Source organism: Dryobates pubescens, chromosome 5 (genome assembly GCF_014839835.1).
Source record: "Dryobates pubescens isolate bDryPub1 chromosome 5, bDryPub1.pri, whole genome shotgun sequence".
In the NCBI taxonomy this organism is placed as follows: domain Eukaryota; kingdom Metazoa; phylum Chordata; class Aves; order Piciformes; family Picidae; genus Dryobates; species Dryobates pubescens.
In genome coordinates, this window is record NC_071616.1 from 16,080,193 (window position 1) to 16,096,649 (window position 16,457).

At 41.8% G+C, this 16,457-nt stretch overlaps 1 protein-coding gene across 1 annotated transcript; it reads right to left on the bottom strand.

The window, feature by feature from the left end:
* Positions 1-311: 311 nt before the first annotated feature.
* GMFB (glia maturation factor beta) lies at positions 312-14,250 on the bottom strand. Its single transcript, XM_054161665.1, has 7 exons — positions 14,075-14,250; positions 11,811-11,907; positions 11,233-11,282; positions 10,221-10,272; positions 9,176-9,256; positions 6,474-6,547; positions 312-4,116 (listed from the first exon to the last, which is right to left on the bottom strand). Exons 1-7 carry the CDS (start codon positions 14,075-14,077, stop codon positions 4,045-4,047), a joined length of 429 nt encoding a protein of 142 aa, XP_054017640.1. The 5' UTR covers positions 14,078-14,250; the 3' UTR covers positions 312-4,044.
* Between the last annotated feature and the right edge of the window lie 2,207 nt (positions 14,251-16,457).

Genomic DNA, 16,457 nt, shown 5'->3' on the forward strand with positions numbered 1-16,457 from the left:
CCATGCTATCTGGCAGCTCACACAGAGTTGTGAGAGATAAAGGTGCAAAGCAGCAGAGGATGACAGCAGTGACCCCAGAGCACTCCATCAGCAGCTGTCCTTTCCTCTCCCCTGCTGCCACCCTTCACAACACACAGTAAGAGAAGTTATTAAAGGTAGAGCAGCAAGTGGAGCACATTGAAGATTGATGACCATGACACAAGTCCAAAGCAAACTCCAGGAAGCTGAGGATAAAGGTCACACCTAGTATTCAGTTTCCCGCACCAGATGTAAGACTCTGCAATTAACACAAGGCAACAGAACCTCTTAATTAAACATTTTATTTAAACCAATACAAGCACCATGCTTAGCAAAAAAGATTTGGTTTAAAGTAAACATGCAATGTGAACTAGCAGAGACTGAACCGCATGTGGAAGTTGTACTGGTTTCTCATGTTTTCATGGAATTGCCAAATTCTGGAAAACTGTCTAGGAACCTCTCACCACCCACAGCACTGGTGCAACCCTGACAGCTCACAGTGTACAAGTCACATTGAGTCTGATCAATCACAAAACCAAGTTTCACCGTGTCACATCACACCTCCATCTCAGTGTGCGAGAGATGTATCCAAAAAGACACAAAACATGGCAGGACATTTCTTCTTGGAGCACACTGAAGCAGGGTATTGAAGCCCCTTGCTTTGGAGTGTTTGATCCAGACCCCTGTCACCAGTCTAACAGTTTCTGGACTAGCTATTTTACAGTTAGAAGTTACAAAAATGGAATCTTGGTACAAAAACATGTAAGATGCTCCTTTGGAGAAGTGAAAAGGTGTCAACACCTGCATTATTGCCTCCTTTGATAGATCAGAACAGCATTCATGATACCAGAAACACTTAAACCATCAAATACCAGCATTTAATGTATTTTTTTAGAAAATATTCAAACAATACAAGTCCATTTCCTGGGCTGACATGCAAACTCATGCTTTAATTCTGCTTACCAGCAACTAATAGGATTACAAGAGTTGTATCCCAGCCATCTAGTCAATATTTAAAGCAAACCAGATTAACTGTGGCAGAAGTCTCCCTTTGAGAGACTTCAGGGTGAGGATTTTATGGCTACCTTACTAACTCCTGAAAAATAGGAGCTCACAATGGAGAACACTGACTCTCAGACCTTAGCTACAAAGGCTCCTGAAGGTGCCGTTAATCTACATTGTCCCTTGGCTTGAACCCTCTTCAGAGACCTGAAAATTCCAGACAAATGCATGACAACAGATGGGCAACTCACTAGGAAAGCAGTCAGAACATACTGGCCTTCTGAACATGGGCACATCTGCCTCCCTCTGATCTTAAGTGGGAAGCAGTACAGAAAATACAGTTCTAAAAATGGGAAAAGTATGTTATGAAAACAAGTATTATCTGAGCAGGAAAGATCTGGACATAATTAATGGCTTTGTTTAATCAAGTATTAGCATGGCCTGTATCTCAAGAGCCTAGGACAGCAAGCAGCAGACAGTTGTATCAAAACATTGTATTAAGATAAGGAAACCACAAACAAGCCTCAAACAGCAAACATCCTCTACACACTCATTCTTTAAGTACCTGCAGCTGCTTCCTCACTTCCACAGCTCCAAGAGGGGAAGGAGGTACAGCTACTAGGCAAGGCTGTTTGAAGAATAATACTGGTGGGCTGAGCAGCATCAACATTGTCTCTTACAAGGAAGTGGCCTTTAACACTCATCAGGGTTCCTATTCTACAAGACTTGAGGGCAGAACCCAAGACAGAAGGTCCTTAAGTGGAGGCAACAAGAACATCTGAAAAGAACTTTGAGACTGAATATACAGCCATAAATAGCAGTATTTTCTTGGCAGAAGGTGGAGCAATCTAGAGATGAAGAATCAAATTCAAATCCTTTGATTGTAACAGCTCCTCCCTTCTCCTCCCAAGAGACAAGCCCCTTTCACAGTGATTTTTATCAAGCCCTGTGCAAGCAGCAGTTGGATGCTGGCAGCCCACCAGTGTACAAAGTACAATGACAAAGATTATTAATCCAGTTTTCCCCACTGCAGATCAAGCTGAACATTACAAGTAGCAGCTTCCCTCTCACCCACACTGCACTTTGACTGCCTTACCTTCAGCACGGTGCCAACAAAACAAGACCTTTGCCGTTTCAAGACTGAAGCTTATAATGACAGCATTCTTCAAGCCAAACATTTATACAATGTTTGTCACAAAAGACATTGTTTTTATTGATCTGTGATACAGAATGATCAAACAATGGTTTCATAACCACCATTTTTTTGGCCAGGGAGATGAAGTTGTTTTTCCAGCTCACTACATTAACACAGGCATGAAATTTAATTACAAGCATTTCTTTCCCCGCACTGAGAGATCAATTTAATTGGATCATTCTAACATGTATTTTGAAAAGCTCTGCTCAAGTCAGATTTGTACACAAATAAATGAGCAGTAACATCAAACCCAGAAGCGATTTACCAACACTGAGGACCTTTACAAATTAATTCCTTGTGGTCATAGAGGAATTAGTGTTTTAACACTAACACAACATACGCTTACAAATGAAAAATAAGCCTCCTTTCAGCAAAAGGTTTCACAGCATGAAATACTGGCCTCCAAATTTAACACTGCATTCCTCCTCACCCAACAGATTTGTTAGGGCAGCTGTATTTTAAGGTATGTTATCAACAGGAAGCTGCTCTTATGCAGATACTTACTCAGGAGCACAACAAACGCTCATGAGCAAGATAGTGAGATACTGTCACGAGCCCTCCTTTTGCCACTGCATGGGCTGAGCACATCCCATATCAGACAACTACTCTATTAATATAAAACAGACCTGTAAAAAGACTGGTCACTTATAAAAGTTAAATACTATTTTCACATTAGAATATTTGCTGTTTCAAAGAGATGAACCGTAAGTAAACAAACCAAAAATTCAAATCATCACTTATGCAAAAGCTTTTATCTGGAATGTAATTTTGACCCATAAGCAGGTAAGAAAGTTAAAGAGACTGTAATTAAAGTACTCAAAAGCTACATGTGGCCAACTTTTATAACAAAAGAGATATAAATCATTCATCATCATGAAAAGCTTTAACCTCCCAACTCCTACAAATGGAGCAGATGACTGGATTTTCAAAGGAAATGAGGTTAGCTTTTTTTTTTTTTAAACAGATGTCAACACCAGGCACTAGGGAAAAAAAATGTTACTTGGATAACAAAGTTTATACCAAATTTGTACTAAGTGGCAGTGTAAAATTCTCAAGTCACTTTAAAGCTAACAAATTAAAGGCACAGTATTAACAGGTGCTTCTGTAACAGGAAATGAGCAAAGAGGTAAACTTCCTAACAGTGTAGTAAGTTATATATGCAGGATTTCTGGTATAAGAGTCACCAGAGTTGTAACTCAGCCCTTAGTTATCACCTAGTTCCTGTAGCATGAGAACTGGACAGTCAAAGCTTTGCCCTGAAATGTAGTAAGATTAACTCCAACTGAGGAATTAATGGAATGACAAAAATTAGTTCCAAGAAATTTGAGAAAGTTCACATGGACTCAATGGGAAGATAAATGCATTTTGTCTCTTTAATACTAAATTCTTCCAGGGAGTAGTTTCCAAAAAATGGAGAAGACATTAAGTCAAGAAGTCTGAAAAGTGACAGTACATGATTTCTGCATATAAATGGCTAGTAGGTGTCATAAGGATGCATTTGTAGCTCTGAAAAAGTTAGCGTCAGCTTCCAAATTACCTTTGCAGATGGTTACAAATCCAGAACGACTTTAGTTACAGAAATATTAGTTACAAGAGTGCAAAAGGAGTCCCTGCAGAGGAGTATTCCCTTTTAACAGGTACAAATAAGGAAACACCTGCAAAGATTTGTTACTTCAAGGAGACAGACCTGCTATTCTTTGCACAAACTCTGCACAAGAGAGAGACTGCAGGAGACAGAAGTAAATACAGTGCCTTTTGTAGATCTAAGTATTCATGTCTGGTTCCAGTATGATCAGGATGGTACATAAATACTTATTACAGAGGTGCTTTCAGTGGAAGAAGCCCAGTTTCTCCCGCAGCCATTCTTCAGTTAGGTCTTCTGTATTCCTTATTTCAAATACCTAAACGAGATGGCACACATTCTTGAGGTGATGACACTTGACAGGGTTAAGCACACAGTGTAATCAATACCTTTCCACAGAAGTTGTTTGAGCCAGGAAAAAACACACAGTAACGAGCCTAAATCTTTCAGATGTGTTCTTGAAAGGTTTCATATTCTACAGTAATATCAGTGAGAATACACAAGACTACGTGGCAAGGAATGTTATTTAACTTGGACAAGAACCTCATCATTCCTATTTCTAGGCTTCGTTCTCCTTTAATATACAAGAAGAGCACAGGCACCACATTTTAAAGGTACTCTGAAGTGGCACCATCTCACCTGTATGTCAACAGGAAAATAGAAATTAATTTGTGCCATATTAAGCCCAAAGTTTAGAAATTTTGCTCAGCCCAAGACAGTTATTCCTTCCAGGAAATGAAATAAATCTATGGTGTCCAGAAGCAGAGTTTTCCCTTTAAGAGACAAGCCTGGGATACCTCAAAATAGAAAACATGAAAAAACATTGAAACAAAACACTGAAACCCACCAACCCAAAGCTTTGTGGAAGTCTTCAAAAAACCTTTAACATAGCTTTGGAAGAGCAAAACAAGACCAGAGACAGCAGTATACTCATGACATTCTACGTGGGAAAGTAACTGGTTTGGGGTTGCTTTCTATGCTCTTGGGAGGGATGAAGGTTAATTCGGTACTGCTAGCTTGAGTCTTGGAGATACCCCCAAATGGATCATCTTTTCAGAAGAGCCAAGGAAGTAAATTTCACAAATCTCTAGGCTTTCAAGAATGTTCTTGAAAATACAGCCACATCAGCACTGTATTTGTTTGCTCCTCTCTAATGGCATGGAGGTGATTCTGTAAAAGCATGCTCAGGCCAACAGAACAGATGAAATTTTGTAAGACTCAAAAGAAATTTCTTGGTGGACCTGCTGTTTCCACTGAACTTCCTATTTGTTCCTGGCCTCAGCCATTTCACCATTATACTCTTCTTCAGGAATAATTCAGATTTTATTATCTTCCTCATTTCCCATCTCTGCCAGAGTGGGCTCTGGCCACTGCTTCTTGTATTTCAACAGTGATCCATTACTATCAATACTGACTTATTTTTAAGTAAAAGATAAGAGTAGGAAAAAAAACGTCAACATTTGGTTAGAACAAATCAGCTTAACAGAAGCCAAGCTAACATTCAAGCTGCTGAAAAAAAAAAAGACGACTCAGTTGAAGGCACATGCAGAAATCACACCACAAAGGTCACAGCACAAGCTAAAATGAAACATGGCTCAGGGAGTGGCAAGAATAAAGCAAGCAACCCAAACTGCAGACAGGCTGTCTTCCCCAGCTTCAGAAGGATGATCATGGACCTCTATACCCACTCCCAGGTGTTGATTCAAAAGCCTTTCAGGCTGTATTTCTTCCACTTGACAGGTGATAGTAATTCCCATGCAACTTCTTCCCAGGCTTTTGTCCTCTTTTCATCAGCTCTTCCTTCTAACTGAGTGGAAACTGATTTCTTCCTCACAGAATTATTATTTTCTATTTAAGACACTCTCAGGCCTCCAAGACAGTTTCAGTAGACCTAAAAGCGGATTTCTTGGGGCTGTCCTGATCTTAACTCCTGCTTCCTTCCTGTTTACTCCTGTCAAGCTGAAGTCTAATTTAGAAAAGAGATCCTTTCTTACAGCTAGACAAGGTAGAAGTTCACAGTTCTCTTATTGGCCCACCATGCATTTTTTACTGGGACATTAAAGTAAACTCAGTCAGGATAAGGAAGACAAAAATGGAACAGTGCTGGTGGGGAATGGTGGAATCATTTCACATTGCATTAAAAACCTGAAATGACCACTGACTATTTAACTTTCATGATTTAAATAACAGCTTTAATAAATACAGGTGCCAGCTGAGCAGAGGTTCCAAGAATCTCAAGGGTCTCCAAGATGACACTTAAGTGGCTTTTAAAAAAAAAAAAAATAGATATATAGCTAGGCCTAGTGAAAGCAGAAATTTCTTCTGAACTCAGTACTAGAGAGGAAGCACTTAACACATTACTTATTCTGAAGGCTATGCAGCCAAACCATGCCATACTAAGAGTTCAGTGTATTCCTCCCATCAATGAATTCATTCCCCAAAGTAAAGACTTTCATTCTGCCAATGGATATTTGTGTTTCAAAGAACACTGTTCTTCCTGTCCCTTAAAACTCTAGAAATCCCCATATACTCCTCTCTTCAGTCCTCCTAAACCAGAACCCATTCACTGGAATTCAAAGTCTCACAATGCTCTTATTGCAATAGGTTCAAGCGAGACAAAACAGCTTCTGCAGCCTGCATTAAAGGGGGAAAGTCATCTTAACTAGTTAGTAATACCTTAGTGAGTTCAGCTGTCTGTACAAGCTTATTCTTGCTTCCAGCATACATCATCTGCTGTTCTGGTTTACATCCTGTAGTTGTGTGGAAAAAACATAAGATGGTTTGTTCAGTTATTTTGACTGCAACACTTAAAAAATAATTATCTTTTTAAAGAATCCAAACTGAAAGCTCAAGTCTCCATTCAGAAAAACAACCTATTTCTTTATACACATTATCATCCTTGCTCTTACTGTTCTATCTAGTACTGGAAAACCATTTCCAGAAGCAACAGCTGCGCAGGTTGAATTGGTGGTCCTGACTGCATCTGTATTGCTGCTTAGAGCTAACATCAAACACTGCAACAGTCAAACTTGACTCAACAGCCAATACAGAAGTGCCTTCTGCCACTACAGCAGCATGCTGATGACTCCACAGACAATTCTTCACCCTCTTGCTATTTCTGGAAGATTCCCATGTTTTTGCTAGTTGCACTTAGCCAGATCTGTATAGCATATGCCTTTGAGCTGGAATCAATCTGAGAACAAACCAAGTTAGCTTGAATTTGCTGTTCTTTCTCCTAACCTCTTCCCAAATACCTCAAGCAAATTGGTAGTTCAGAGTATCTCCCTGCTCCTTAAACACAAAGTTACTTCACTCACAGTTAACCACTGTTTAAGGTTCTAACTAAGGGTTCATTGTCTCTAACTGCAGTATCAGTCTAACCACTAGCCTGTTTGCAGGATTTCTCAGAAAACCTCAACGAAAAAGAAAAAGGTTTTCTTTGTTTAGAAGTTTCTAGATACGAGTGTATTTCTAAATCTTGCCAAACATAAAGAACATGGTCTCAGCTCTTCTCCTGCAAGGTAAAAGGCTGCCTTCTTTGCTGTTTCAAGGTCTTCCAGGAATTTTCTCACAGCTGTTCTAACTCAAAAGTATCAACCTTTCAGAAGAGGCCTAACATGCAGAACATTCACACAGAGATTCTCAGGTAATGATGTAAGAATATGCTCACTGGTTGCTAAACTCTCACCTAACGTTCGCTCTAAGTAACAAAGGATAAAACAATATGATCAGTTTATCTTCTTCTAGAGGATAACAACAATAATCCAGTAATACCAGCAAGCTACCCTAGTACAATTCAGAGCACAGATAGAAGCCACAGCAGCAATTCAGCTCTGTAAGTCCACATCAAGCCACAGGAAGCTACTGTTCTGTACAAACCTGGGATGATCTAACATTTGTCTTTGTCCTTCAACATAGTTTCTTCACCCAGCACTTTCACTTGCGCACATCTGGGATATGGAGCTCTCTTTTCTTCCTTTTCACCCACATATATGACAGACCTTTAGACCATCACAGCACTGCTTGCAGGCATCCTCTATTGCTGACCACTGCAGTGTTGGAAAACCCTCCTCTTAAATCCCATCCTAACTTTTTCCACAGAGTTCTGTTTCTTTTATGGATAGACATAGCTTTCCATGTCCTTCTCCAAAGGAGAGGAATTTCTTTCTACCTACTAACATCTGAATAGCATGATGGATAGAGATGAACAAAAATCCTCAGGATCAGAGGTGGTATTTTCCAGCCCCCTCCTCACTTATTTCCTGAGCCTTCTCTGGTCATATTTTGACCCTTCCCCATGACTTGAGGAAAGGGTAACAGGAAACACATTAGGTTAAGCCTACATGAACAGAGACTCCTTTCCTTTAAAGGAAGGTGCTGGTATGAACACTACTGAGATAGCACTTCAGAAAGACACCTTTTGGCCAGCTCTGTAGGAAACAAACACTTCTGTTCAGCCTTCAGGATCTATGATAGATTATTTGTTTCTAACTACCCTACATGTGAGTCCAAAAGCAGTCAAAACCTTCAGCAACTAAGGGGATCTGGGCAGAGGGAAGAGTTGACACTAGTCACAAACTGATGGTAAGGATGGGGCTAATACACGACAGGCTCCTCTCTGCCAAACAAGGTCTATGGATAATCCCATAGGTTTAATAGTGCCTTGTGTGCAACAATCTCCTGGGGTGCATTAAGAAGCATGGGACCAGCAGGTAGAAGGAGGCTCTCCACCCCTCTAGTTTGCCCTAGTGAGGCCACAGCTGGAAGACACTGTCCAGTTCTGGGCTCCCCAGTTCAAGTAGGACAAGGAACTACTGGAGAGAGTCCAGTGCAGGCTACAAAGATGCTGAGGGGCCTGAAGCATCTCTGTGATGATTAAAAGCTGAGAGACCTGGGACTGTTTAGCTTAGAGAAAAGACTGAGATCTCCTCCAAGCTTATCAGCATCTAAAGGGCAGGGGGCAAAAGGATGGGGCCACACTCTTTTCAGTGGTGCCCAGTGACAGGACATGGGGCAACAAGCACACACTGGAACCAGGAGGTTCCACCTAAACATGAGGAAAAACTTCTTTGCTGTGAGGATGCCAGAGCACTGGACTGAGAGATTGTGAAGTCTCCTTCTCTGGAGAGATTCCAAAGCCACCTGGGCAACCTGCTGTGGGTGACCCTGCTTTAGGAGGAGGGTTGGACTAAGTATCTCCAGGACCCTTTCAACCCCCACTAGTCTGTGATTCTGTGCTTCCAGCAGTGGCATAAGCAAATCCAGCCTTAAGCATCTGAACCACTACCAGAGCATTAAGCAGCCATTTTATCTTCCATAGCAAAGAACACTTCCATATTTACAACACACAGCAGCTACCATTCACAATGTTCACTCACCAACTGGACTGGAGAAGATAAAGCACAATGGATAAGAAACTCTTCCATCATCATGCTGGTACTTGTAACTATACACAATAAATGTTTTTTCTGAAGTTAAAGAAATTAAAATAAAGTATTTCATTTTAGGATATAATCCTTCAATGATCAGAATTTGATGCAGGCAAGCCAAGTAAATTTTGCATTCTAGAAGGTGTTTTAAATTTGGTAGTCTCGCTGTCCTCCTGGTTTCACTTCTATATCCAACTTTCAGAACTGACCCCACCTGTCTTTACCAACAGCTGGGTGTGAGGACTGGCTTTGTATTACTGTTTCACATCAGAGCTGGAAAAAAATAAATCACTGTTTCATCACAAATATTCCTCTCCCAGCTTTGTAACAAGATATTCCACACCCACCAATGTGTTTCTGGCTTCATGAAAGAAATTCTCTGACTACTGACTCAACACTTCATTGTTCCAGGTGTTTTGCTAAAGTTTTTCCTAAGACTCCATCTTTGGAGGCTGCCATTGCACTATGGTCATGAAAAGAAAGATTCAGAATGGCACATGGAATGGTGCTAGCCAGCTCTTGAGGATAATGGAGGCACTCCTCTTATTTCATGTAGTTAAGGATTAATTTATTTGTCACTTTTTGTTTAGGGGTTTTTTTTAATACCAGATTCTTCCATAGATCATGTGCCTTCAGCACTCCTAAAATCACTAACCACAGCAAAATAGCAAAGACCACGTGCTGAGAAAGTACCAAACCAGATCCTGAGTAACAGAGTAACAGTAGCGTGGCTTTGCTTCACTTCCCCAAACATAATACAGTCTAAAAGAAAATAAAACCTTGGGAAAGGTTTCAATGTGCCAGCTATTGTTTCAATACATGGGAACTGGTCAGTGCATCATGACAACTGACCCCTGGGTTCTCTCACAAGTAAAGTGTCAGTGAAATTGCTCTACAGGCAACTATTGGTCTAAAAAGGGAAAATCCATCTCTGAACATTTTTGAACAGCTTCCCAGAGTGAGTAACACCAAATGACAGCAGCGTAAGAAGGATATCGAGGTTGTCTCTCAGGCAGCTCATCTTTTAGCTCATCAGGAGAAATACCCTGGTGACATTAAACACAAGCAAACACAAGTTGAACAAATGCTCTTGCACTCACAGGTGATATTATGAAGGCTAAAGCCAAGTAAGAAGGCAATGAAGCAGCTGTGAGCTAGAGAGAAACCTGTGCTTGAACACTCAAATCACTACAGCAGTTCAGGAAAACTGGTGTGCTAACGATTTGCATGGCTCAACACAGAACTAATGTTAGCATGAATAATCATCCCTATTTTAGACATTATAATGAGTTTAGAAAACATATTTGGCTCTAGTTGGGTATGGGCACCTATTGTGCTTTTCTAACTCCAGTGCTACACAGAAGTAAGCACACACCAAAGAGCAGCTGTTAAATACAGCTACATAAATGGTGCTTTGGACAAAAATACTTAAAAAATAAAGAAATCAGTCCTTCCTCCCTGAGCTAGCAAAAAAAAAAAAAAAAAAAGAAAAAGAGGCCCCATTCCAATATTCCATTAACTTCTACATTCTAGGGAATAAGGGCTGCAGCTAATGCTCAAATCCCTGGGAAGGATTTAATTTTGCCCTGTGTACCATTAAGAAATGCTACATGCTGGGCTGACCTTATTATGCCACCTATCAAATTTAGAGTCTACAGAGGATTAGAGATCCCAGTTTCTAATTGATGGCAGATCAGATCCAAGTCAAATGTGCAGATCTATGTGGAAACCTCCTTAAAAAGCCAGCAGGTGCCAAAGATGCCTTTTACACAGTTGTAACAGTTTTAAAGTAACTTTTTTTGTGTGCAATTAGTCAACTCAACTGCGTCTGCATAGTTCCACTATTAACTGTGCTGTGTTTTACATGCAGTGACCATGCATTTAAATAAGCTCATGACCCAAATTAGAGTAAGAGTTTGATAACAATTTGAAACTAAGGCAGTACCTTAGAGACAACAATACATTGCAGGCTGAAGATACTCTTATTTACAATTCATTTAACAAACCTCATGCTCCTCATCCAGCACCACCAACTGCTTATCCTTGTCGATTTTCACTACAAATCAAAATAAAACATAAATCAATGGTTTTTTAAATCAATTTATACAATGGATACAGGAAGCTTTTTAACATTCCCCCACAAGTGTATTTCTTGTGCTTCCACTCTGCTTTCTTCATGACTTCAGAAACCAGTGAAGTCAAGAGAAGTGCATAGTCTAATGCTGTTCATTTCAAGATACTCTTTTCTTTCAGAGGCAGAAACATCAAGCTCCTCTGCTTAAATGCTGTAAAATTTACAAACTCAAAATGGCTGTGCCTTACATTTTTTTTTCTCACTTTAAAAATAGTAGTAGACTGAGGTGCAAGTGAGCATCAACACTAAAAGCTGATGCAATTTTGTATCATAAGAACAGTTGCTCTACTGCTAAAGTTACAGGCAAAATTGGAATCACTGAAGTTCATAAAGGAAAAAGCCTCTTGGCTCCCATTTTACCTGTTACAGCAGCAACATTACGTGGGAAGGAAAAGAGGGGAAAGGATTTTCTGCAAGGCTTTGCAATTTTGGGCAGACATTTTAACTTACTTATAATGGCAGCATTGTTGGTTTCTTTGCGAAACCGGAATTTCCTCAGTTTCTCCACCAAGTCTTCAGCAACATCACAAACCACCAGAGATTCACTCTACAAAAAGGAAACAGCAGAGGGGAGGGAAAAGATAAATCTTTCTAGTAAAGCAGAAAAAAAATCCTCACATCACGCATATGTGAGCACAAACCCTGCTAAAGTGGAACTACGCCTGACTTGTCCGTTTCAGAACACTTGCATAAACCAGAACAACCAGGGATGAAAGCACAAGCACACAGCAACACTTAGCTGGTTTCATATCCCTCCTCAAAGCCACACAGTTTGAAACTTTTATTAGCTACTCCTAAAGTGGGATTACTCTCATAGCTCATCGAAATAAACAAATTTTAAGTTCATTTGCCAAGACAAGTCCTGAACCTTAAGCCCATAGAAGTAGCAGGAAAGTGGCTAAGATAATTTAAGCATTGAAAATAGCAGGAGCTACTATTAGTATTTCAGAAGAGCACAGACAGTAATTAAAGGTCACTGTTTGGATTACCCACAAAAAAATTAACCGAACTTTGAGATGTACACACAGAGAAAGGATTTAAGCCCTTTTAATCCAAAATCATACACAATTTTCCTCCAAGCACTTTTACATCACTAACTCCCAAGTTTTCAGAAGCGTCCAGATAACATATTAGTCATTACACTGCAGCTGGGGAAGGAAATTATTATTTCACAAGCAACCAGGCAGGTTATCTTCTATGACACAAGCAATTTTTAAGCTGTACCAAGCCAACCACTGCCATTTCCTGAGCAACATTTTACCCACACCAGCTGCACGCAACAAGACCAAGACAACTTTCTTAACATCTCCAGCTGTGCCATATTATTGTATCTATAAATTCCTGAGGCACTGTGTCAAAGCAATTGTATTTCAAGACTTCTTTTTAAAAATTTCCTCAAGTAGATAGGTGAAAGATTACTTATCATAAGGTCTATTACTGAGCTGCTTCACTGAGACAAACCACTGCTTACAAACAAGAAGTTACTGTTTTTATATTTTAACTCTGAGTTGTCTCCTTATGTTCAACAATTGCTTGTGGGCGGGATTTTCCTCAAAAAGCAGAGAATGGTCTCTCCTTCCCCACTTCCAAAAAAAAAATAAATCACCTTTTGAACAACCTATGTTTGTTATTATTCCTAAAAAGACTTCCACCTCAACCAAATTGTGGCACAAAGTCTTGTGCCTCTGCTTCCTTTGAACAGCGGGAGAGGAAATCATGCTTTGCTGTGACAGAACAGGTCAGGCACTGTGTGTGCAGCCTTCATTATTTTGCTTGCTTCCCCTAAAGATTGTTCTTGGCTCCCTCTGATCCACAAATGTCATTAACACCCACTCTCACTATTTCAGGAGGTCTCTACTGAAACCACCAGGATTCAAGGCTCTATTTCCAAGCTGAAGACAACAGTCTGTATGAAATGCTGTTTTCTGAGGGAAGCATTTCTCCCAGTTCTCTAGACTCTGCACTTTCCTAATGTCCTTCAGCAGACACTGCAGGGTAAGCAGTGCTCCTGTTAATATTTTTGCAGCCACACAAACAAAAGTCCTTAGGAAAAAGCAGAGGGCTGTGTCTGAAAAACACACGGTGACATAAGATTTATTTGGGCTAAACAAGCTCACTAGTGCTTAGTTTCATAAAAACTAAAGACAGTCAAAGCAAGAGACAGAAGGACTGCACGGGCAGGGGCACACTTGCCAAGCAGCGCGGTGGGGGAGGGTGCTACTGTTGGTTAGCCTCAGCTACTAGCATTATACTTCCAAGATTTTCAGCAACCAATTTAGCCACCCGCTGGCAGAGCGGGTCACCACTTCCTTTTGAACAGCGGTTTCTTCGCTCTCCCCCCGCAGCCTGCCAGTATCCAGCACAAAAAGCAACCGAGGAAGATCCTTTTGCCGGCGAGGCAGGCGAGCACGGCTCAACACGAAGCTCCACCAGGGCATGGCCAAAGGAGCTTCTCCTAGCAGCACATTCCCAGGCAACACTCTCAGACCGAAGGGCACCGGGTGGCCCTGACGTGCCACCCGCCCTAACTCCTCCGAAAGCACCTGCTCTCCCCTCATAACTTCCTCCCCAGCCTGGCTGTGCGGGGACGACGGCCTCACACCGCTCTTCCCGCTTCAGCGGGAGACCCCGAAAGGTGTCCGGACTGTCCTCTTGGCCCGGTTAAACTCCCCGAGAGCCCGGCTCGGCCCTCAAGCAGCGTAAACTCCCCTCACCATCTTGCGCGCGCCAACAACGGAAGCCACCGGTCGCTGCCACCCGCCGCCTCCTCCTCTTGACTGGGCTGCGCTCCCCAATGCGCCTGTGCGGCGGAGACTCCGTCTGCCCCCCTCCCGCCTCCCCTCTGACCAATCAGCACCGCTGTCCCAGCCGGACGGGTGGTGTCTCCCGCCTACGGGTAGCGGGAAGGTTCAAGGGGCCGGTCCTAGTTACGGAGCACGGCCCCACGTGCCGCAGCGCCGCAGGAGAAAGAGGGAAGGGGTGCGTACCGCCGCGACACGCAATTCCCCCAACTCCCGGGCCTCTCACCCTGCTGTGCCCCGCCCCGCCGTCATGGCGACAAGGCACCGCCCCCCCCGCGGAGTCATGGCAACCGGCGTGGGGCGGGCTGTGTACAAACGGCAGAGGGAGCTTTCCTTGCCTGAGCTGTGGTGGCTGCGGATGGTGCCTCCAAACTGGGGGATTCTGTTTCCTAGCGGTTGCTGTGCCTCAGTAGTATTGAATAAAGGTAGTGATACTAAATAGAGCCTTTGTTTGAAGCTTCAGTTTTAGGTGCTTGTTCCTGCAGGTATCATTCTAGGAACATAGCTGCTAGAATCACAGAGCTCAGCAACACTCAGCAAGAGACAACAGGACGTTTGGAGTGTTGTTTTTGGGACAGATGGTCCGTATCTAGTAACCAAAGCAAAAGGATTGTGGCCTTTAGCAAGTTAGAACCAGTTTATGCTTTGGCAATTGGCCAATGGATGCAAAGAGCACGTGCAGGGCCAAGTTTTACTACAGAACACCGTAAGGAAGACTATAATTTGCCACTAGAGACCAACATAGAATCAGAAAATTGTTTTGGTTGGAAAAAACCTCTAAGATCATCAAGTCCAACCATCAACCTATGACCACCACGCCCCCTAAACCACATCCCAAAGTGCCATGTCCGCACATTTCTTGAACACGTCCAAGGACAGCAACTCCACCACCTACCTGGGCAGCCTGTTCCAATGCCTGACCACTCTTTCCATAAAAATGTTTTCCCTAATATCCCACCTTAACCTCCCCTGTCAAAATTTCAGGCCAGGAATGCCATAACAGCCCAAACACACATGGGGTGGCTGTTGTGTGGTCATTTACACTTGGGACAAACCAAAACTGCACTGTATGCTGCCTCTGCAAGGGAGTTACAACCAAAGGGAATTTAGCTGCTTTACTAAGCTGTGCAAAGCCCAAATCTAAATCAGGTTTATCAGCAGGCACACCACTATTACCATAAAAAGAAAATAATTACCTAAAAGTCACATAAACTGGACACAATTCTATGATTTTGGACTACAGAACATAATCTGTGTATCATATGAATTAATGTTAATTAGTTATGGGAAGTTGTATGACTTTTCTAATAAATTATTGAAAATCTACTAAGTATTATTACTCTCTATATAAACTGCTTGACTTTGGGATAAGGGTCACTCAACCTTTGTGAAATTATTCACATGCATGCCCAGCGCTGCAATAAAGAATGTCTGCTCCTGATACCCCAAAACCAGTCTCAAAAAGGTTTCTGAATTTTTAGTATCATTAAGGGTGACAGTATTTAAACCCTGATCCACAGAGGATGCTTCTGGTGTCGAGAGCTGCGATAAGGACTCATGGGCATGGTCAGGAGCAGGTCCAGGGTGGGCAACCACAGTTGGATGAGGCCATTAAGACCTATTAGTAACTCTATAGTCCCCCAGAAAGGGTCCTTTAAGCAGTGTGCAAAGTGTTTCCCCACACAGTCAAAATACTTGTTGAAACACAGGAGGTTCTATGTAAACATAAGGTTAAAATTCTTCACTTTGAGGCTGGCAGAGCACTGGAACAGGCTTCCCAGAGAGGTTGTGGAATCTTCATCTCTGGAAGCACTCAAAATCTGCCTGGATGTGCTCCTGGATGATGTACTCTAGGTGACCCTGCTTTAGCTGAGAATTGGACTTGATGATCTTGAGAGATCCCACCCCTACTAGTCTGTAATTGTGATTCTGAGTGCTAGGTAATAAATCACAAATCAAGTACACTGATCTCTCAAACAGCAACAGTTTATATGCAGTGCAAATAACAAGAAATCTATATATGACTTTACATCACATAAATCTGTACACTTGCTCCATCATTTACCTAGTTCATTATACTATTACCTAATTCATTATATTAAGGTGGTCCTACATTTACATTTAAATTTTCCTCCTAGAGGTGTGGGTTTTGCTATTAAAATCACCACAGGTTATGTAAGGGACACCTTCTATTTCGATCTTTGTCCAAGTCTGTCTCTGGCTTATGTAAAAAAGCCACAATGAGTCATTAGCTACAAAGGTTTACACCATTTTAATATATTGAGACACTGCTCTT

Coding starts and splice junctions, on each gene's coding strand:
- GMFB (XM_054161665.1), bottom strand. Junction 10,273..11,232: donor TGCTGGATGAGGAGCATGAG/GTTTGTTAAATG, acceptor TAATGTCACCAG/GGTATTTCTCCTGATGAGCT. Junction 6,548..9,175: donor TATCTTCTCCAGTCCAGTTG/GTGAGTGAACAT, acceptor ACACAACTACAG/GATGTAAACCAGAACAGCAG.